The sequence below is a fragment of the Anomaloglossus baeobatrachus genome, assembly GCF_048569485.1.
Source record: "Anomaloglossus baeobatrachus isolate aAnoBae1 chromosome 5 unlocalized genomic scaffold, aAnoBae1.hap1 SUPER_5_unloc_4, whole genome shotgun sequence".
Taxonomy (NCBI): domain Eukaryota; kingdom Metazoa; phylum Chordata; class Amphibia; order Anura; family Aromobatidae; genus Anomaloglossus; species Anomaloglossus baeobatrachus.
This window is the reverse complement of record NW_027441808.1, coordinates 1,295,225-1,320,217: the sequence shown is the minus strand read 5'-3', so window position 1 is coordinate 1,320,217 and position 24,993 is coordinate 1,295,225. Positions and strand designations below refer to the sequence as shown.

The 24,993-nt window shown below is 36.1% G+C and overlaps 2 protein-coding genes across 2 annotated transcripts in view; both read left to right on the top strand.

Annotated features, from left to right (window-relative positions):
- The window catches only part of LOC142259254 (uncharacterized), a 113,750-nt gene that overhangs the window by 73,827 nt on the left and 14,930 nt on the right, over window positions 1-24,993 (top strand). The window lies entirely within an intron of this gene.
- LOC142259240 (gastrula zinc finger protein XlCGF66.1-like) lies at window positions 22,071-22,679 on the top strand. The gene is made up of 3 exons (XM_075331726.1): window positions 22,071-22,148; window positions 22,278-22,457; window positions 22,539-22,679. The coding sequence occupies exons 1-3, from the start codon at window positions 22,071-22,073 to the stop codon at window positions 22,677-22,679; spliced, it is 399 nt and encodes a 132-aa protein (XP_075187841.1).

Below are 24,993 nucleotides of genomic sequence, written 5' to 3'. Positions count from 1 at the left end.
AACATTATACTGTGTGGGGGCAGAAAGGGTCCGAGGACCAAGGGCAGAAAGGGTCCGAGCACTGAGGGCAGAAAGGGTCCGAGGACCAAGGGCAGAAAGGGTCCGAGCACTGAGGGCAGAAAGGGGCTGAGGACCGAGGGCAGAAAGGGGCTGAGGACCGAGGGCAGAAAGGGGCTGAGGACCGAGGGCAGAAAGGGGCTGAGGACCGAGGGCAGAAAGGGGCTGAGGACTGAGGGCAGAAAGGGGCCAAGGACTGAGGGCAGAAAGGGGCCGAGGACTGAGGGCAGAAAGGGGCCGAGGACTGAAGGCAAAAAGGGGCCGAGGACCGAGGGCAGAAAGGGGCTGGGGACTGAGGGCAGAAAGGGGCCGGGGACTGAGGGCAGAAAGGAGCTGAGGACTGAGGGCAGAAAGGGGCCGAGGACTGAGGGCAGAAAGGAGCTGAGGACTGAGGGCAGAAAGGGGCCGAGGACTGAGGGCAGAAAGGGGCCGGGGACTGAGGGCAGAAAGGGGCGAGGACTGAGGGCAGACGGGTTTCCTCACTTCCGGCCTCTCATAGTTGGGGCGTTTGTATCTATCAGGGGAAAAGGAACAAAAAACCTCACGATTCATAGAAATCAGAGAGAGAAAAACACCAAGAAAGTCTCAGAGCTGAAGGGGTTAATGCCGCCTGCTCCAGTAATGGGGAATCTCGGGACATACTAAAAAGAATGATGAAAAGGAATAAATAAAAAGAATGAAGATAATAACTTATTAGGTGTATATTATGTAGATGTATAAAAGGTTTCTTGGGCAAGTTAGACATGGAATGAGCATTATATATGTAGATAATAGGAGAATGAACGCATATGCCATATAACCAGGTGTATATTATGTTACCTGAGCATTATAGGTGTGGAATGATTATGAAATATCTGTAGATAATAGGAGAATGAACACATATGCCATATAACCAGGTGTATATTATGTTACCTGAGTATTATAGGTGTGGAATGATCATGAAATATCTGTAGATAATAGGAGAATGAACACATATGGCATATAACCAGGTATATATTATGTTACCTGAGCATTATAGGTGTGGAATGATCATGAAATATATGTAGATAATAGGAGAATGAATGCATATGGCATATAACCAGGTGTATATTATGTTACCTGAGCATTATAGGTGTGGAATGATCATGAAATATATGTAGATAATAGGAGAATGAATGCATATGGCATATAACCAGGTGTATATTATGTTACCTGAGCATTATAGGTGTGGAATGATCATGAAATATCTGTAGATAATAGGAGAATGAACGCATATGGCATATAACCAGGTGTATATTATGTTACCTGAGCATTATAGGTGTGGAATGATCATGAAATATCTGTAGATAATAGGAGAATGAATGCATATGGCATATAACCAGGTGTATATTATGTTACCTGAGCATTATAGGTGTGGAATGATTATGAAATATCTGTAGATAATAGGAGAATGAGCGCATATGGCATATAACCAGGTGTATATTATGTTACCTGAGCATTATAGGTGTGGAATGATCATGAAATATCTGTAGATAATAGGAGAATGAGCGCATATGGCATATAACCAGGTGTATATTATGTTACCTGAGCATTATAGGTGTGGAATGATCATGAAATATATGTAGTTAATAGGAGAATGAATGCATATGGCATATAACCAGGTGTATATTATGTTACCTGAGCATTATAGGTGTGGAATGATCATGAAATATCTGTAGATAATAGGAGAATGAATGCATATGGCATATAACCAGGTGTATATTATGTTACCTGAGCATTATAGGTGTGGAATGATTATGAAATATCTGTAGATAATAGGAGAATGAATGCATATGGCATATAACCAGGTGTATATTATGTTACCTGAGCATTATAGGTGTGGAATGATTATGAAATATCTGTAGATAATAGGAGAATGAGCGCATATGCAATATAACCAGGTGTATATTATGTTACCTGAGCATTATAGGTGTGGAATGATCATGAAATATCTGTAGATAATAGGAGAATGAGCGCATATGGCATATAACCAGGTGTATATTATGTTACCTGAGCATTATAGGTGTGGAATGATCATGAAATATATGTAGTTAATAGGAGAATGAATGCATATGGCATATAACCAGGTGTATATTATGTTACCTGAGCATTATAGGTGTGGAATGATCATGAAATATCTGTAGATAATAGGAGAATGAATGCATATGGCATATAACCAGGTGTATATTATGTTACCTGAGCATTATAGGTGTGGAATGATCATGAAATATCTGTAGATAATAGGAGAATGAATGTATATGGCATATAACCAGGTGTATATTCTGTTACCTGAGCATTATAGGTGTGGAATGATCATGAAATATCTGTAGATAATACGAAAATGAATGCATATGGCATATAACCAGGTGTATATTATGATACCTGAGCATTATAGGTGTGGAATGATCATGAAATATATGTAGATAATAGGAGAATGAATGCATATAGCATATAACCAGGTGTATATTACGTTACCTGAGCATTATAGGTGTGGAAGGATCATGAAATATCTGTAGATAATAGGAGAATGAATGCATATGGCATATAACCAGGTGTATATTACGTTACCTGAGCATTATAGGTGTGGAATGATTATGAAATATATGTAGATAATAGGAGAATGAATGCATATGGCATATAACCAGGTGTATATTATGTTACCTGAGCATTATAGGTGTGGAATGATCATGAAATATCTGTAGATAATAGGAGAATGAACACATATGGCATATAACCAGGTGTATATTATGTTACCTGAGCATTATAGGTGTGGAATGATCATGAAATATCTGTAGATAATAGGAGAATGAATGCATATAGCATATAACCAGGTGTATATTACGTTACCTGAGCATTATAGGTGTGGAATGATTATGAAATATATGTAGATAATAGGAGAATGAATGCATATGGCATATAACCAGGTGTATATTATGTTACCTGAGCATTATAGGTGTGGAATGATCATGAAATATCTGTAGATAATAGGAGAATGAACACATATGTCATATAACCAGGTGTATATTATGTTACCTGAGCATTATAGGTGTGGAATGAACATGAAATATCTGTAGATAATAGGAGAATGAATGCATATGGCATATAACCAGGTGTATATTATGTTACCTGAGTATTATAGGTGTGGAATAATTATGAAATATCTGTAGATAATAGGAGAATGAATGCATATGGCATATAACAAGGTGTATATTATGTTACCTGAGCATTATAGCTGTGGAATGAACATGAAATATATGTAGATAATAGGAGAATGAACGCATATGGCATATAACCAGGTGTATATTATGTTACCTGAGCATTATAGGTGTGGAATAATTATGAAATATCTGTAGATAATAGGAGAATGAACGCATATGGCATATAACCAGGTGTATATTATGTTACCTGAGTATTATAGGTGTGGAATGATCATGAAATATCTGTAGATAATAGGAGAATGAATGCATATGGCATATAACCAGGTGTATATTATGTTACCTGAGCATTATAGGTGTGGAATAATTATGAAATATCTGTAGATAATAGGAGAATGAATGCATATGGCATATAACCAGGTGTATATTATGTTACCTGAGTATTATAGGTGTGGAATGAACATGAAATATATGTAGATAATAGGAGAATGAACGCATATGGCATATAACCAGGTGTATATTATGTTACCTGAGCATTATAGGTGTGGAATGATTATGAAATATCTGTAGATAATAGGAGAATGAACGCATATGGCATATAACAAGGTGTATATTATGTTACCTGAGCATTATAGGTGTGGAATGATTATGAAATATCTGTAGATAATAGCAGAATGAGCGCATATGGCATATAACCAGGTGTATATTATGTTACCTGAGCATTATAGGTGTGGAATGATTATGAAATATCTGTAGATAATAGGAGAATGAACGCATATCCCATATAACTAGGTGTATATTACGTTACCTGAGCATTATAGGTGTGGAATGATCATAAAATATCTGTAGATAATAGGAGAATGAACACATATGGCATATAACCAGGTGTATATTATGTTACCTGAGCATTATAGGTGTGGAATGATCATGAAATATATGTAGATAATAGGATAATGAAGGCATATGGCATATAACCAGCTGTATATTATGTTACCTGAGCATTATAGGTGTGGAATGATCATGAAATATCTGTAGATAATAGGAGAATGAATGCATATGGCATATAACCAGGTGTATATTATGTTACCTGAGCATTATAGGTGTGGAATGATCATGAAATATCTGTAGATAATAGGAGAATGAATGCATATGGCATAGAACCAGGTGTATATTATGTTACCTGAGCATTATAGGTGTGGAATGATTATGAAATATCTGTAGATAATAGGAGAATGAATGCATATGGCATATAACCAGGTGTATATTATGTTACCTGAGCATTATAGGTGTGGAATGATCATGAAATATCTGTAGATAATAGGAGAATGAATGCATATGGCATATAACCAGGTGTATATTATGTTACCTGAGCATTATAGGTGTGGAATGAACATGAAATATCTGTAGATAATTGGAGAATGAATGCATATGGCATATAACCAGGTGTATATTATGTTACCTGAGCATTATAGGTGTGGAATGATCATGAAATATCTGTAGATAATAGGAGAATGAATGCATATGGCATAGAACCAGGTGTATATTATGTTACCTGAGCATTATAGGTGTGGAATGATTATGAAATATCTGTAGATAATAGGAGAATGAATGCATATGGCATATAACCAGGTGTATATTATGTTACCTGAGCATTATAGGTGTGGAATAATTATGAAATATCTGTAGATAATAGGAGAATGAATGCATATGGCATATAACAAGGTGTATATTATGTTACCTGAGCATTATAGCTGTGGAATGAACATGAAATATATGTAGATAATAGGAGAATGAACGCATATGGCATATAACCAGGTGTATATTATGTTACCTGAGCATTATAGGTGTGGAATAATTATGAAATATCTGTAGATAATAGGAGAATGAACGCATATGCCATATAACCAGGTGTATATTATGTTACCTGAGTATTATAGGTGTGGAATGATCATGAAATATCTGTAGATAATAGGAGAATGAACGCATATGCCATATAACCAGGTGTATATTATGTTACCTGAGCATTATAGGTGTGGAATAATTATGAAATATCTGTAGATAATAGGAGAATGAATGCATATGGCATATAACCAGGTGTATATTATGTTACCTGAGTATTATAGGTGTGGAATGAACATGAAATATATGTAGATAATAGGAGAATGAACGCATATGGCATATAACCAGGTGTATATTATGTTACCTGAGCATTATAGGTGTGGAATGATTATGAAATATCTGTAGATAATAGCAGAATGAGCGCATATGGCATATAACCAGGTGTATATTATGTTACCTGAGCATTATAGGTGTGGAATGATCATGAAATATCTGTAGATAATAGGAGAATGAACGCATATGGCATATAACCAGGTGTATATTATGTTACCTGAGCATTATAGGTGTGGAATGATCATGAAATATCTGTAGATAATAGGAGAATGAATGCATATGGCATATAACCAGGTGTATATTATGTTACCTGAGTATTATAGGTGTGGAATGATTATGAAATATCTGTAGATAATAGGAGAATGAACGCATATCCCATATAACCAGGTGTATATTACGTTACCTGAGCATTATAGGTGTGGAATGATCATGAAATATCTGTAGATAATAGGAGAATGAACGCATATGCCATATAACCAGGTGTATATTATGTTACCTGAGCATTATAGGTGTGGAATGATCATGAAAAATATGTAGATAATAGGAGAATGAATGCATATAGCATATAACCAGGTGTATATTACGTTACCTGAGCATTATAGGTGTGGAATGATCAGGAAATATCTGTAGATAATAGGAGAATTAATGCATATGGCATATAACCAGGTGTATATTATGTTACCTGAGCATTATAGGTGTGGAATGATCATGAAATATCTGTAGATAATAGGAGAATGAATGCATATAGCATATAACCAGGTGTATATTACGTTACCTGAGCATTATAGGTGTGGAATGAACATGAAATATCTGTAGATAATAGGAGAATGAATGCATATGGCATATAACCAGGTGTATATTATGTTACCTGAGCATTATAGGTGTGGAATAATTATGAAATATCTGTAGATAATAGGAGAATGAATGCATATGGCATATAACCAGGTGTATATTATGTTACCTGAGCATTATAGGTGTGGAATGATCATGAAATATCTGTAGATAATAGGAGAATGAATGCATATGGCATATAACCAGGTGTATATTATGTTACCTGAGCATTATAGGTGTGGAATGATCATGAAATATCTGTAGATAATAGGAGAATGAATGCATATGGCATATAACCAGGTGTATATTATGTTACCTGAGCATTATAGGTGTGGAATGAACATGAAATATCTGTAGATAATTGGAGAATGAAGGCATATGGCATATAACCAGGTGTATATTATGTTACCTGAGCATTATAGGTGTGGAATGATCATGAAATATCTGTAGATAATAGGAGAATGAGCGCATATGGCATATAACCAGGTGTATATTATGTTACCTGAGCATTATAGGTGTGGAATGATTATGAAATATCTGTAGATAATAGGAGAATGAATGCATATGGCATATAACCAGGTGTATGTTATGTTACCTGAGCATTATAGGTGTGGAATGAACATGAAATATCTGTAGATAATTGGAGAATGAAGGCATATGGCATATAACCAGGTGTATATTATGTTACCTGAGCATTATAGGTGTGGAATGATCATGAAATATCTGTAGATAATAGGAGAATGAATGCATATGGCATATAACCAGGTGTATATTATGTTACCTGAGCAATATAGGTGTGGAATGACTATGAAATATCTGTAGATAATACGAAAATGAATGCATATGGCATATAACCAGGTGTATATTATGATACCTGAGCATTATAGGTGTGGAATGACTATGAAATATCTGTAGATAATACGAAAAAGAATGCATATGGCATATAACCAGGTGTATATTATGTTACCTGAGCATTATAGGTGTGGAATGATCATGAAATATCTGTAGATAATAGGAGAATGAATGCATATGGCATATAACCAGGTGTATATTATGTTACCTGAGCAATATAGGTGTGGAATGATCATGAAATATCTGTAGATAATAGGAGAATGAATGCATATGGCATATAACCAGGTGTATATTATGTTACCTGAGCAATATAGGTGTGGAATGACTATTAAATATCTGTAGATAATACGAAAATGAATGCATATGGCATATAACCAGGTGTATATTATGTTACCTGAGCAAAATAGGTGTGGAATGATCATGAAATATCTGTAGATAATAGGAGAATGATCGGCTGCAGGGAGTGAGGAAAAGGTGAGTATAAACGTTTGGTTTTTTTTCTCTATGCTATAGGATACAGGCCATATACCAGGATGGTATATGAGCACGATGGGGGCATATAGCAGGATGGGAGTATATGAGCAGGAGGGATGGGGGGTATATGAACAGGATGGGGGTATATGAACAGGATGGGGGTATATGAACAGGATGGGGGTATATGAACAGGATGGGAGTATATGAGCAGGACGGATGGGGGGTATATGAGCAGGATGGGGGGTATATGAGCAGGATGGGGGGTATATGAACAGGATGGGAGTATATGAGCAGGATGGATGGGGGGTATATGAACAGGATGGGGGTATATGAACAGGATGGGAGTATATGAGCAGGATGGATGGGGGGTATATGAACAGGATGGGGGTATATAAAAAGGATGGGAGTATATGAGCAGGATGGGGGAATATGAACAGGATGGGGTATATGAATAGGATGGGGGAATATGAGCATGATGCTGGTATATAAGCAGGATGGGGGTATATGAGCAAAATGGGGGTTTATAGCAGGATCATATACAAGGCAGGAGGATCATTACCAGGATGGGGTACCTTAGTAGAGAATTTGGGAACATTACCCCCATAACAGTGTCAGCAGCAAATCCTCGTCCCATAACAGTGTGTCATGACCACATTTTTTTCCTTAAAGTTTTATTTTCCTATTTTCCTCCTCTAAAACCAGGGTGCGTCTTATAGACCGGTGCGTCTTATAGTCCAAAAATACGGTATATGCCATATGAGTTCATTTTCCTAATATCTACAGATATTTCATGATCATTCTACACCTATAATGCTCAGGTAACATAATATACACCTGGTTATATGCCATATGCATTCATTCTCCTATTATCTACAGATATTTTATGATCATTCCACACCTATAATGCTCAGGTAACATAATATACACCTGGTTATATGCCATATGCGTTCATTTTCGTATTATCTACAGATATTTCATAATCATTCCACACCTACAATGCTCAGGTAACATAATATACACCTGGTTATATACCATATGCATTCATTCTCCTATTATCTACAGATATTTCATGATCATTCCACACCTATAATGCTCAGGTAACATAATATACACCTGGTTATATGCCATATGCGCTCATTCTCCTATTATCTACAGATATTTCATAATCATTCCACACCTATAATGCTCAGGTAACATAATATACACCTGGTTATATGCCATATGCGCTCATTCTCCTATTATCTACAGATATTTCATGATCATTCCACACCTATAATGCTCAGGTAACGTAATATACACCTGGTTATATGCCATATGCGTTCATTCTCCTATTATCTACAGATATTTCATGATCATTCCACACCTATAATGCTCAGGTAACATAATATACACCTGGTTATATGCCATATGCATTCATTCTCCTATTATCTACAGATATTTCATAATCATTCCACACCTATAATGCTCAGGTAACATAATATACACCTGGTTATATGCCATATGCATTCATTCTCCTATTATCTACAGATATTTCATAATCGTTCCTTACCTATAATGCTCAGGTAACATAATATACACCTGGTTATATGCCATATGCGTTCATTTTCGTATTATCTACAGATATTTCATACTCATTCCACACCTATAATGCTCAGGTAACATAATATACACCTGGTTATATGCCATATGCATTCATTCTCCTATTATCTACAGATATTTCATAATCATTCCACACCTATAATGCTCAGGTAACATAATATACACTTGGTTATATGCCATATGCATTCATTCTCCTATTATCTACAGATATTTCATGATCATTCCACACCTATAATGCTCAGGTAACATAATATACACCTGGTTATATGCCATATGTGTTCATTTTCGTATTATCTACAGATATTTCATAATCATTCCACACCTATAATGCTCAGGTAACATAATATACACCTGGTTATATGCCATATGCGTTCATTCTCCTATTATCTACAGATATTTCATGATCATTCCACACCTATAATGCTCAGGTAACATAATATACACCTGGTTATATGCCATATGCATTCATTTTCCTATTATCTACAGATATTTCATGATCATTCCACACCTATAATGCTCAGGTAACATAATATACACCTGGTTATATGCCATATGCATTCATTCTCCTATTATCTACAGATATTTCATGATCATTCCACACCTATAATGCTCAGGTAACAAAATATACACCTGGTTATATGCCATATGCATTCATTTTCCTATTATCTACATATATTTTATGATCATTCCACACCTATAATGCTCAGGTAACATAATATACACCTGGTTATATGGCATATGCGTTCATTCTCCTATTATCTACAGATATTTCATGATCATTCCACACCTATAATGCTCAGGTAACATAATATACACCTGTTTATATGCCATATGCATTCATTCTCCTATTATCTACAGATATTTCATGATTATTCCACACCTATAATGCTCAGGTAACATAATATACACCTGGTTATATGGCATATGCGTTCATTCTCCTATTATCTACAGATATTTCATGTTCATTCCACACCTATAATGCTCAGGTAACATAATATACACCTGGTATATGCCATATGCATTCATTCTCCTATTATCTACAGATATTTCATGTTCATTCCACACCTATAATGCTCAAGTAACATAATATACACCTGGTTATATGCCATATGCATTCATTCTCCTATTATCTACAGATATTTCACAATCATTCCACACCTATAATGCTCAGGTAACATAATATACACCTGGTTATATGCTATATGCATTCATTTTCCTATTATCTACATATATTTTATGATCATTCCACACCTATAATGCTCAGGTAACATAATATACACCTGGTTATATGGCATATGCGTTCATTCTCCTATTATCTACAGATATTTCATGTTCATTCCACACCTATAATGCTCAAGTAACATAATATACACCTGGTTATATGCCATATGCATTCATTCTCCTATTATCTACAGATATTTCACAATCATTCCACACCTATAATGCTCAGGTAACATAATATACACCTGGTTATATGCTATATGCATTCATTCTCCTATTATCTACAGATATTTCATGATCATTCCACACCTATAATGCTCAGGTAACATAATATACACCTGGTTATATGCCATATGCATTCATTCTCCTATTATCTACAGATATTTCACAATCATTCCACACCTATAATGCTCAGGTAACATAATATACACCTGGTTATATGCTATATGCATTCATTCTCCTATTATCTACAGATATTTCATGATCATTCCACACCTATAATGCTCAGGTAACATAATATACACCTGGTTATATGCCATATGCATTCATTTTCCTATTATCTACATATATTTTATGATCATTCCACACCTATAATGCTCAGGTAACATAATATACACCTGGTTATATGCCATATGCATTCATTCTCCTATTATCTACAGATATTTCATGATCATTCCACACCTATAATGCTCAGGTAACATAATATACACCTGGTTATATGCCATATGCATTCATTTTCCTATTATCTACATATATTTTATGATCATTCCACACCTATAATGCTCAGGTAACATAATATACACCTGGTTATATGCCATATGCATTCATTCTCCTATTATCTACAGATATTTCATGATCATTCCACACCTATAATGCTCAGGTAACATAATATACACCTGGTTATATGCCATATGCATTCATTCTCCTATTATCTACAGATATTTCATGATCATTCCACACCTATAATGCTCAGGTAACATAATATACACCTGGTTATATGCCATATGCATTCATTCTCCTATTATCTACAGATATTTCATGTTCATTCCACACCTATAATGCTCAGGTAACATAATATACACCTGGTATATGCCATATGCATTCATTCTCCTATTATCTACAGATATTTCATGTTCATTCCACACCTATAATGCTCAGGTAACATAATATACACCTGGTTATATGCCATATGCATTCATTCTCCTATTATCTACAGATATTTCATGATCATTCCACACCTATAATGCTCAGGTAACATAATATACACCTGGTTATATGCCATATGCGTTCATTCTCCTATTATCTACAGATATTTCATGATCATTCCACACCTATAATGCTCAGGTAACATAATATACACCTGGTTATATGCCATATGCATTCATTCTCCTATTATCTACAGATATTTCATGATCATTCCACACCTATAATGCTCAGGTAACATAATATACACCTGGTTATATGGGATATGCGTTCATTCTCCTATTATCTACAGATATTTCATAATCATTCCACACCTATAATGCTCAGTTAACATAATATACACCTGGTTATATGCCATATGCGTTCATTTTCGTATTATCTACAGATATTTCATACTCATTCCACACCTATAATGCTCAGTTAACATAATATACACCTGGTTATATGCCATATGCATTCATTCTCCTATTATCTACAGATATTTCATAATCATTCCACACCTATAATGCTCAGGTAACATAATATACACCTGGTTATATGCCATATGCATTCATTCTCCTATTATCTACAGATATTTCATGATTATTCCACACCTATAATGCTCAGGTAACATAATATACACCTGGTTATATGCCATATGCATTCATTCTCCTATTATCTACAGATATTTCATGATCATTCCACACCTATAATGCTCAGGTAATGTAATATACACCTGGTTATATGCCATATGTGTTCATTTTCGTATTATCTACAGATATTTCATAATCATTCCACACCTATAATGCTCAGGTAACATAATATACACCTGGTTATATGCCATATGCGTTCATTCTCCTATTATCTACAGATATTTCATGATCATTCCACACCTATAATGCTCAGGTAACATAATATACACCTGGTTATATGCCATATGCATTCATTTTCGTATTATCTACAGATATTTCATAATCATTCCACACCTATAATGCTCAGGTAATGTAATATACACCTGGTTATATGCCATATGCGTTCATTTTCGTATTATCTACAGATATTTCATAATCATTCCACACCTATAATGCTCAGGTAACATAATATACACCTGGTTATATGCCATATGTGTTCATTTTCGTATTATCTACAGATATTTCACAATCATTCCACACCTATAATGCTCAGGTAACATAATATACACCTGGTTACATGCCATATGCATTCATTTTCCTATTATCTACAGATATTTCATGATCATTCCACACCTATAATGCTCAGGTAACATAATATACACCTGGTTATATGCCATATGCATTCATTTTCCTATTATCTACATATATTTTATGATCATTCCACACCTATAATGCTCAGGTAACATAATATACACCTGGTTATATGGCATATGCGTTCATTCTCCTATTATCTACAGATATTTCATGATCATTCCACACCTATAATGCTCAGGTAACATAATATGCACCTGGTTATATGCCATATGCGTTCATTCTCCTATTATCTACAGATTTTTCATGTTCATTCCACACCTATAATGCTCAGGTAACATAATATACACCTGGTATATGTCATATGCATTCATTCTCCTATTATCTACAGATATTTCATGTTCATTCCACACCTATAATGCTCAGGTAACATAATATACACCTGGTTATATGCCATATGCATTCATTCTCCTATTATCTACAGATATTTCATGATTATTCCACACCTATAATGGTCAGGTAACATAATATACACCTTGTTATATGCCATATGCATTCATTCTCCTATTATCTACAGATATTTCATGATCATTCCACACCTATAATGCTCAGGTAACATAATATACACCTGGTTATATGCCATATGCATTCATTCTCCTATTATCTACATATATTTCATGATCATTCCACACCTATAATGCTCAGGTAACATAATATACACCTGGTTATATGCCATATGTGTTCATTCTCCTATTATCTACAGATATTTCATGATCATTCCACACCTATAATGCTCAGGTAACATAATATACACCTGGTTATATGCCATATGCATTCATTCTCCTATTATCTACATATATTTCATGATCATTCCACACCTATAATGCTCAGGTAACATAATATACACCTGGTTATATGCCATATGTGTTCATTCTCCTATTATCTACAGATATTTCATGATCATTCCACACCTATAATGCTCAGGTAACATAATATACACCTGGTTATAAGCCATATGTGTTCATTCTCCTATTATCTACAGATATTTCATGATCATTCCACACCTATAATGCTCAGGTAACATAATATACACCTGGTTATATGCCATATGCATTCATTCTCCTATTATCTACAGATATTTCATGATCATTCCACACCTATAATGCTCAGATAACATAATATACATCTGGTTATATGCCATATGTGTTCATTCTCCTATTATCTACAGATATTTCATGATCATTCCACACCTATAATGCTCAGGTAATATAATATACACCTGGTTATATGCCATATACATTCATTCTCCTATTATCTACAGATATTTCATGATCATTCCACACCTATAATGCTCAGGTAACATAATATACACCTGGTTATATGCCATATGCATTCATTCTCCTATTATCTACATATATTTCATGATCATTCCACACCTATAATGCTCAGGTAACATAATATACACCTGGTTATATGCCATATGCATTCATTTTCCTATTTTCTACATATATTTTATGATCATTCCACACCTATAATGCGCAGGTAACATAATATACACCTAGTTATATGCCATATGCATTCATTTTCCTATTTTCTACATATATTTTATGATCATTCCACACCTATAATGCTCAGGTAACATAATATACACCTAGTTATATGCCATATGCATTCATTTTCCTATTATCTACAGATATTTCATAATCATTCCACACCTATAGTGCTCAGGTAACATAATATACACCTGGTTATATGCCATATGCGTTCATTTTCCTATTATCTACAGATATTTCATGATCATTCCACACCTATAATGCTCAGGTAACATAATATACACCTGGTTATATGACATATGCGTTCATTTTCCTATTATCTACAGATATTTCATAATCATTCCACACCTATAGTGCTCAGGTAACATAATATACACCTGGTTATATGCCATATGCGTTCATTTTCCTATTATCTACAGATATTTCATGATCATTCCACACCTATAATGCTCAGGTAACGTAATATACACCTGGTTATATGCCATATGCATTCATTCTCCTATTATCTACAGATATTTCATGATCATTCCACACCTATAATGCTCAGGTAACATAATATACACCTGGTTATATGACATATGCGTTCATTCTCCTATTATCTATAGATATTTCATAATCATTCCACACCTATAATGCTCAGGTAACATAATATACACCTGGTTATATGACATATGCATTCATTCTCCTATTATCTATAGATATTTCATAATCATTCCACACCTATAATGCTCAGGTAACATAATATACACCTGGTTATATGACATATGCATTCATTCTCCTATTATCTACAGATATTTCATGATCATTCCACACCTATAATGCTCAGGTAACATAATATACACCTGGTTATAAGCCATATGTGTTCATTCTCCTATTATCTACAGATATTTCATGATCATTCCACACCTATAATGCTCAGGTAACATAATATACACCTGGTTATATGCCATATGCATTCATTCTCCTATTATCTACAGATATTTCATGATCATTCCACACCTATAATGCTCAGGTAACGTAATATACACCTGGTTATATGGCATATGTGTTCATTCTCCTATTATCTACAGATATTTCATGATCATTCCACACCTATAATGCTCAGGTAACATAATATACACCTGGTTATATGCCATATGTGTTCATTCTCCTATTATCTACAGATATTTCATGATCATTCCACACCTATAATGCTCAGGTAACATAATATACACCTGGTTATAAGCCATATGTGTTCATTCTCCTATTATCTACAGATATTTCATGATCATTCCACACCTATAATGCTCAGGTAACATAATATACACCTGGTTATAAGCCATATGCATTCACTCTCCTATTATCTACAGATATTTCATGATCATTCCACACCTATAATGCTCAGATAACATAATATACATCTGGTTATATGCCATATGTGTTCATTCTCCTATTATCTACAGATATTTCATGATCATTCCACACCTATAATGCTCAGGTAACATAATATACACCTGGTTATATGCCATATGCATTCATTCTCCTATTATCTACATATATTTCATGATCATTCCACACCTATAATGCTCAGGTAACATAATATACACCTGGTTATATGCCATATGCATTCATTTTCCTATTTTCTACATATATTTCATGATCATTCCACACCTATAATGCTCAGGTAACATAATATACACCTGGTTATATGCCATATGCATTCATTCTCCTATTATCTACATATATTTCATGATCATTCCACACCTATAATGCGCAGGTAACATAATATACACCTAGTTATATGCCATATGCATTCATTTTCCTATTTTCTACATATATTTTATGATCATTCCACACCTATAATGCTCAGGTAACATAATATACACCTAGTTATATGCCATATGCATTCATTCTCCTATTATCTACAGATATTTCATGATCATTCCACACCTATAGTGCTCAGGTAACATAATATACACCTGGTTATATGCCATATGCGTTCATTTTCCTATTATCTACAGATATTTCATGATCATTCCACACCTATAGTGCTCAGGTAACATAATATACACCTGGTTATATGCCATATGCGTTCATTTTCCTATTATCTACAGATATTTCATGATCATTCCACACCTATAATGCTCAGGTAACATAATATACACCTGGTTATATGACATATGCGTTCATTCTCCTATTATCTATAGATATTTCATAATCATTCCACACCTATAATGCTCAGGTAACATAATATACACCTGGTTATATGACATATGCGTTCATTCTCCTATTATCTATAGATATTTCATAATCATTCCACACCTATAATGCTCAGGTAACGTAATATACACCTGGTTATATGCCATATGTGTTCATTCTCCTATTATCTACAGATATTTCATAATCATTCCACACCTATAATGCTCAGGTAACGTAATATACACCTGGTTATATGCCATATGCATTCATTCTCCTATTATCTACAGATATTTCATAATCATTCCACACCTATAATGCTCAGGTAACATAATATACACCTGGTTATATGCCATATGAATTCATTTTCCTATTATCTACAGATATTTCATGATCATTCCACACCTATAATGCTCAGGTAACATAATATACACCTGGTTATATGCCATATGCGTTCATTCTCCTATTATCTACAGATATTTCATAATCATTCCACACCTATAATGCTCAGGTAACATAATATACACCTGGTTATATGCCATATGAATTCATTTTCCTATTATCTACAGATATTTCATGATCATTCCACACCTATAATGCTCAGGTAACATAATATACACCTGGTTATATGCCATATGCATTCATTCTCCTATTATCTATAGATATTTCATAATCATTCCACACCTATAATGCTCAGGTAACATAATATACACCTGGTTATATGACATATGCATTCATTTTCCTATTATCTACAGATATTTCATGATCATTCCACACCTATAATGCTCAGGTAACATAATATATACCTGGTTATATGCCATATGCGTTCATTCTCCTATTATCTACAGATATTTCATGATCATTCCACACCTATAATGCTCAGGTAACATAATATACACCTGGTTATATGCCATATGCGTTCATTCTCCTATTATCTACAGATATTTCATGATCATTCCACTCCTATAATGCTCAGGTAACAGAATATACACCTGGTTATATGACATATGTGTTCATTCTCCTATTATCTACAGATATTTCATGATCATTCCACACCTATAATGCTCAGGTAACATAATATACACCTGGTTATATGACATATGTGTTCATTCTCCTATTATCTACATATATTTCATGATCATTCCACACCTATAATGCTCAGGTAACATAATATACACCTGGTTATATGCCATATGCGCTCATTCTCCTATTATCTACATATATTTCATCATCATTCCACACCTATAATGCTCAGGTAACATAATATACATCTGGTTATATGCCATATGCATTCATTCTCCTATTATCTACAGATATTTCATGATCATTCCACACCTATAATGCTCAGGTAACATAATATACACCTGGTTATAAGCCATATGTGTTCATTCTCCTATTATCTACAGATATTTCATGATCATTCCACACCTATAATGCTCAGGTAACATAATATACACCTGGTTATATGCCATATGCATTCATTCTCCTATTATCTACAGATATTTCATGATCATTCCACACCTATAATGCTCAGATAACATAATATACATCTGGTTATATGCCATATGCGTTCATTCTCCTATTATCTACATATATTTCATGATCATTCCACATCTATAATGCTCAGGTAACATAATATACACCTGGTTATATGCCATATGCGTTCATTCTCCTATTATCTACATATATTTCATGATCATTCCACATCTATAATGCTCAGGTAACATAATATACACCTGGTTATATGCCATATGCATTCATTCTCCTATTATCTACATATATTTCATGATCATTCCACACCTATAATGCTCAGGTAACATAATATACACCTGGTTATATGGCATATGTGTTCATTCTCCTATTATCTACAGATATTTCATGATCATTCCACACCTATAATGCTCAGGTAACATAATATACACCTGGTTATAAGCCATATGTGTTCATTCTCCTATTATCTACAGATATTTCATGATCATTCCACACCTATAATGCTCAGGTAACATAATATACACCTGGTTATATGCCATATGCATTCATTCTCCTATTATCTACAGATATTTCATAATCATTCCACACCTATAATGCTCAGGTAACATAATATACACCTGGTTATATGCCATATGCATTCATTCTCCTATTATCTACAGATATTTCATAATCATTCCACACCTATAATGCTCAGGTAACATAATATACACCTGGTTATATGCCACATGCATTCATTCTCCTATTATCTACATATATTTCATGATCATTCCACACCTATAATGCTCAGGTAACATAATATACACCTGGTTATATGCCATATGTGTTCATTCTCCTATTATCTACAGATATTTCATGATCATTCCACACCTATAATGCTCAGGTAACATAATATACACCTGGTTATATGCCATATGCATTCATTCTCCTATTATCTACATATATTTCATGATCATTCCACACCTATAATGCTCAGGTAACATAATATACACCTGGTTATATGCCATATGTGTTCATTCTCCTATTATCTACAGATATTTCATGATCATTCCACACCTATAATGCTCAGGTAACATAATATACACCTGGTTATATGCCATATGCGTTCATTCTCCTATTATCTACAGATATTTCATGATCATTCCACACCTATAATGCTCAGGTAACATAATATACACCTGGTTATATGCCATATGTGTTCATTCTCCTATTATCTACAGATATTTCATGATCATTCCACACCTATAATGCTCAGGTAACATAATATACACCTGGTTATATGCCATATGCATTCATTCTCCTATTATCTACATATATTTCATGATCATTCCACACCTATAATGCTCAGGTAACATAATATACACCTGGTTATATGCCATATGCATTCATTCTCCTATTATCTACATATATTTCATGATCATTCCACACCTATAATGCTCAGGTAACATAATATACACCTGGTTATATGCCATATGTGTTCATTCTCCTATTATCTACAGATATTTCATGATCATTCCACACCTATAATGCTCAGGTAACATAATATACACCTGGTTATATGACATATGTGTTCATTCTCCTATTATCTACAGATATTTCATGTTCATTCCACACCTATAATGCTCAGGTAACATAATATACACCTGGTTATATGCCATATGCGTTCATTCTCCTATTATCTACAGATATTTCATGATCATTCCACACCTATAATGCTCAGGTAACATAATATACACCTGGTTATATGGCATATGCGTTCATTCTCCTATTATCTATAGATATTTCATAATCATTCCACACCTATAATGCTCAGGTAACATAATATACACCTGGTTATAAGCCATATGTGTTCATTCTCCTATTATCTACAGATATTTCATGATCATTCCACACCTATAATGCTCAGGTAACATAATATACACCTGGTTATATGCCATATGCATTCATTCTCCTATTATCTACATATATTTCATGATCATTCCACACCTATAATGCTCAGGTAACATAATATACACCTGGTTATATGCCATATGCATTCATTCTCCTATTATCTACAGATATTTCATAATCATTCCACACCTATAATGCTCAGGTAACATAATATACACCTGGTTATATGACATATGTGTTCATTCTCCTATTATCTACAGATATTTCATGTTCATTCCACACCTATAATGCTCAGGTAACATAATATACACCTGGTTATATGGCATATGCGTTCATTCTCCTATTATCTATAGATATTTCATAATCATTCCACACCTATAATGCTCAGGTAACATAATATACACCTGGTTATATGCCATATGCGTTCATTCTCCTATTATCTACAGATATTTCATGTTCATTCCATGTCTAATTTGCCCAATAAACCTTTAATACATCTACATAATATACACCTAATATGTTATTATCTTCATTCTTTTTATTTATTCCTTTTCATCATTCTTTTTAGTATGTCCCGTGTATGGTGATTGTGCTGATGTGCACTGTGCGTCGTTGGGCCAGTAGTAAGATTACAGATGGTGAGGCGGGAACGTCTGACTTGTGTGACAAAGAAAGAGTTGGACGTTCTGTGACAGCAACCACGGAGTTACACATGGAAAACGTAGACAGATTCAGGATGATGGTCGTATCAGAGAGAAGTTGTAAGCACAATCGGCATTTCACAGGAACGTGTAGTCACATTATTGCTCTGCTTGGTTATGGGAAGATCTGTGCACGATGGCTGCCCCGGATCCTGACGTCTGACATGAAAGCCACAGAATGGACATTTACCAGGAAATCCTCTCATGTTACGAGAATGAAGGTGACGCCTTTCTGCATTCAGTTGTGACAGGAGATGAAGCTTGTGTACACCACTACGGACCGGAGCCGAAACGTCAGTCCATGGAATATCAGCACAAAGGCTCGGGCCAGAAAAAGACATTCAAGACTCTGTCCTCAGCCGGGAAATCCTGGCCTCAGTGTTTGGGGAGATGGCGTTATCCATGGGGATTTCCTACAACGTGGAGCAACAATCAATTCAGAGCGTTACATCACAACGCCGCCAACTGTGAAACCACGACTAACATACACTGAGGAGCTGATGAATGTGACCCCTGACTCCTCCCCTCCATGTGACATCATCACAGGTCCTGTAAGCACAGAGCAGCCATATATCTAGTGTGCGGCTCTGCAGGTGGAGGTAGGTGCAGGGTATTATATATCTAGTGTGCGGCTCTGCAGGAGGAGGTAGGTGCAGGGTATTATATATCTAGTGTGCGGCTCTGCAGGTGGAGGTAGGTGCAGGGTATTATATATCTAGTGTGCGGCTCTGCAGGTGGAGGTAGGTGCAGGTTATTATATATCTAGTGTGCGGCGCTGCAGGTGGAGGTAGGTGCAGGGTATTATATATCTAGTGTGCGGCTCTGCAGGTGGAGGTAGGTGCAGGGTATTATATATCTAGTGTGCGGCTCTGCAGGTGGAGGTAGGTGCAGGGTATTATATATCTAGTGTGCGGCTCTGCAGGTGGAGGTAGGTGCAGGGTATTATATATCTAGTGTGCGGCTCTGCAGGTGGAGGTAGGTGCAGGGTATTATATATCTAGTGTGCGGCTCTGCAGGTGGAGGTAGGTGCAGGGTATTATATATCTAGTGTGCGGCTCTGCAGGTGGAGGTAGGTGCAGGGTATTATTTATCTAGTGTGCGGCTCTGCAGGTGGAGGTGTGTGGAGATTCCCCATTACTGGGGCAGGGGGCATTAACCCCTTCAGCTCTGAGACTATTTGGGGCGGGGGAGGTTCCTCTCTCTGTTCCTCGGATATAATGGCAGCGGCTCTATCTGTCTCGGTCACATACGTTCTGCTGATATTCTGGCTTCTGTACTGGGAAATGTCGTCTCCATCTTATTATATTCTCACTGTTTTCCCTATAGAGAGATTTCTTGTATCTCCAGTAATTGTATTATTACAGCGGATTCTCTATGATGTTACATCGTCATCTTCTCCCCATTCAGGTCCCTACAATATTGGATCCTCTCAGTGGAGATCTTCTATAGAAGAGAATTCTCCTGATTGCCCCATGAAGGATGGATATGGACAGGGACAAGATGGCGGAGAGGATATTACACCTCACCCTAGAGATCCTCTTCCGGCTTACTGGAGAGGTGAGAGATTCTGATGACGTCACATTACATCATTCTTATCTATGGGAATAACAGATGGACAGAACTGGAGAGGTGAGGACTCTGGAAATGTCTGGAGTGAGATTTATTACTGTGTCTCCCCATAACCAGGATTACACAGTAGTGAAGAAGACCTCTAGTGAGCGCTGTCAGGCCCCTGTGTCTGAGGGATGGGGAAGACCCCTGAGACCAATCACGGGGCCTCCACCTCACCCCCCGATACATGAGGACATCAATGACCAGAAGATCCTAGAACTCACCTACAAGATGATTGAGCTGCTGACTGGAGAGGTGACACTGCTGGGAATGCTGGGACATTATACAGTAACGCTATGAAGGGATCGAGGGTGACGGTATCATTGTATGTGTCAGGTTCCTATAAGGTGTCAGGACGTCACCGTCTATTTCTCCATGGAGGAGTGGGAGTATTTAGAAGGACACAAAGATCTGTACAAGGACGTTATGATAGAGGCTCCCCAGCCCTTCACATCACCAGGTAATAGACAGGACTAAATACACACGGCCTATAATTATCTGTATGTAAGGAATGAATTCAGTCCCTGTATGTGTCTCCTCCAGGTCTATCCAGTAAGAGGACAACACCAGAGAGATGTCCCCGTCCTCTTCTCCCACAGGACTGTAAACAAGAAGATCCTGATGTTCCTCAGGATGTGTTTCCTCCAGCTTTATCCAGTAAGAGATATCTACTCATGTACTTTCTGCACTAATTTTCTGTTTACATTTTTAGGCTTTCTGCTGTGGGTTTTTTTCAGCTGTATTTTCTTTGCTTCTGCTTCTTCTGCTGTTTGTTTCTAGTGTCTTCTCTATGTCGCTATGAAGGCAACTCAAAGACCTGCAGAGGGTTCATGAATACCCTGTTTCCTCAAAAAGAAGACCTACATTAAAAATAAGATCTAGCATGATTTTATGGGATTTTTGGAGAATACTTGAAATATAAGCCCTACTCCAAAAATAAGCCCTAGTTACTGTCAGGGCCAACGTTGGGAAGAGTCAAACTGCGCAATTTCTCAGGAACCCCACTCTCTTAGGGTCCCCATCAGTTGTATTCTGAAGTTGATTGTTTAAGAACCTTTGATGACTTCAGAGTCATGTGACATGATGTAACCAAAGGTCTCTTAACTGCAGGAGTCTAAATGAATTGAACAGAAGACAGGCTGGCATGCAGGACTGGCATTAGGGGAAATGGAGAGCAAACTGGGCAATTTCACGGGGCCCCCATTCTCTTTGCAGCCCCAGTGTTTATACAGTTAGGTCCAGAAATATTTGGACAGTGACACAAGTTTTGTTATTTTAGCTGTTTACAAAAACATGTTCAGAAATACAATTATATATATAATATGGGCTGAAAGTGCACACTCCCAGCTGCAATATGAGAGTTTTCACATCCAAATCGGAGAAAGGGTTTAGGAATCATAGCTCTGTAATGCATAGCCTCCTCTTTTTCAAGGGACCAAAAGTAATTGGACAAGGGACTCTAAGGGCTACAATTAACTCTGAAGGCGTCTACCTCGTTAACCTGTAATCAATGAAGTAGTTAAAAGGTCTGGGGTTGATTACAGATGTGTGGTTTTGCATTTGGAAGCTGTTGCTGTGACCAGACAACATGCGGTCTAAGGAACTCTCAATTGAGGTGAAGCAGAACATCCTGAGGCTGAAAAAAAAGAAAAAATCCATCAGAGAGATAGCAGACATGCTTGGAGTAGCAAAATCAGCAGTCGGGTACATTCTGAGAAAAAAGGAATTGACTGGTGAGCTTGGGAACTCAAAAAGGCCTGGGCATCCACGGATGACAACAGTGGTGGATGATCGCCGCATACTTTCTTTGGTGAAGAAGAACCCGTTCACAACATCAACTGAAGTCCAGAACACTCTCAGTGAAGTAGGTGTATCTGTCTCTAAGTCAACAGTAAAGAGAAGACTCCATGAAAGTAAATACAAAGGGTTCACATCTAAATGCAAACCATTCATCAATTCCAAAAATAGACAGGCCAGAGTTAAATTTGCTGAAAAACACCTCATGAAGCCAGCTCAGTTCTGGAAAAGTATTCTATGGACAGATGAGACAAAGATCAACCTGTACCAGAATGATGGGAAGAAAAAAGTTTGGAGAAGAAAGGGAACGGCACATGATCCAAGGCACACCACATCCTCTGTAAAACATGGTGGAGGCAACGTGATGGCATGGGCATGCATGGCTTTCAATGTCACTGGGTCACTTGTGTTTATTGATGACATAATAGCAGACAAGAGTAGCCGGATGAATTCTGAAGTGTACCGGGATATACTTTCAGCCCAGATTCAGCCAAATGTCGCAAAGTTGATCAGACGGCGCTTCATAGTACAGATGGACAATGACCCCAAGCATACAGCCAAAGCTACCCAGGAGTTCATGAGTGCAAAAAAGTGGAACATTCTGCAATGGCCAAGTCAATCACCAGATCTTAACCCAATTGAGCATGCATTTCACTTGCTCAAATCCAGACTTAAGACGGAAAGACCCACAAACAAGCAAGACCTGAAGGCTGCGGCTGTAAAGGCCTGGCAAAGCATTAAGAAGGAGGAAACCCAGCCATGGGGATGTCCATGGGTTCCAGACTTAAGGCAGTGATTGCCTCCAAAGGATTCGCAACAAAATATTGAAAATAAAAATATTTTGTTTGGGTTTGGTTTATTTGTCCAATTACTTTTGACCTCCTAAAATGTGGAGTGTTTGTAAAGAAATGTGTACAATTCCTACAATTTCTATCAGATATTTTTGTTCAAACCTTCAAATTAAACGTTACAATCTGCACTTGAATTCTGTTGT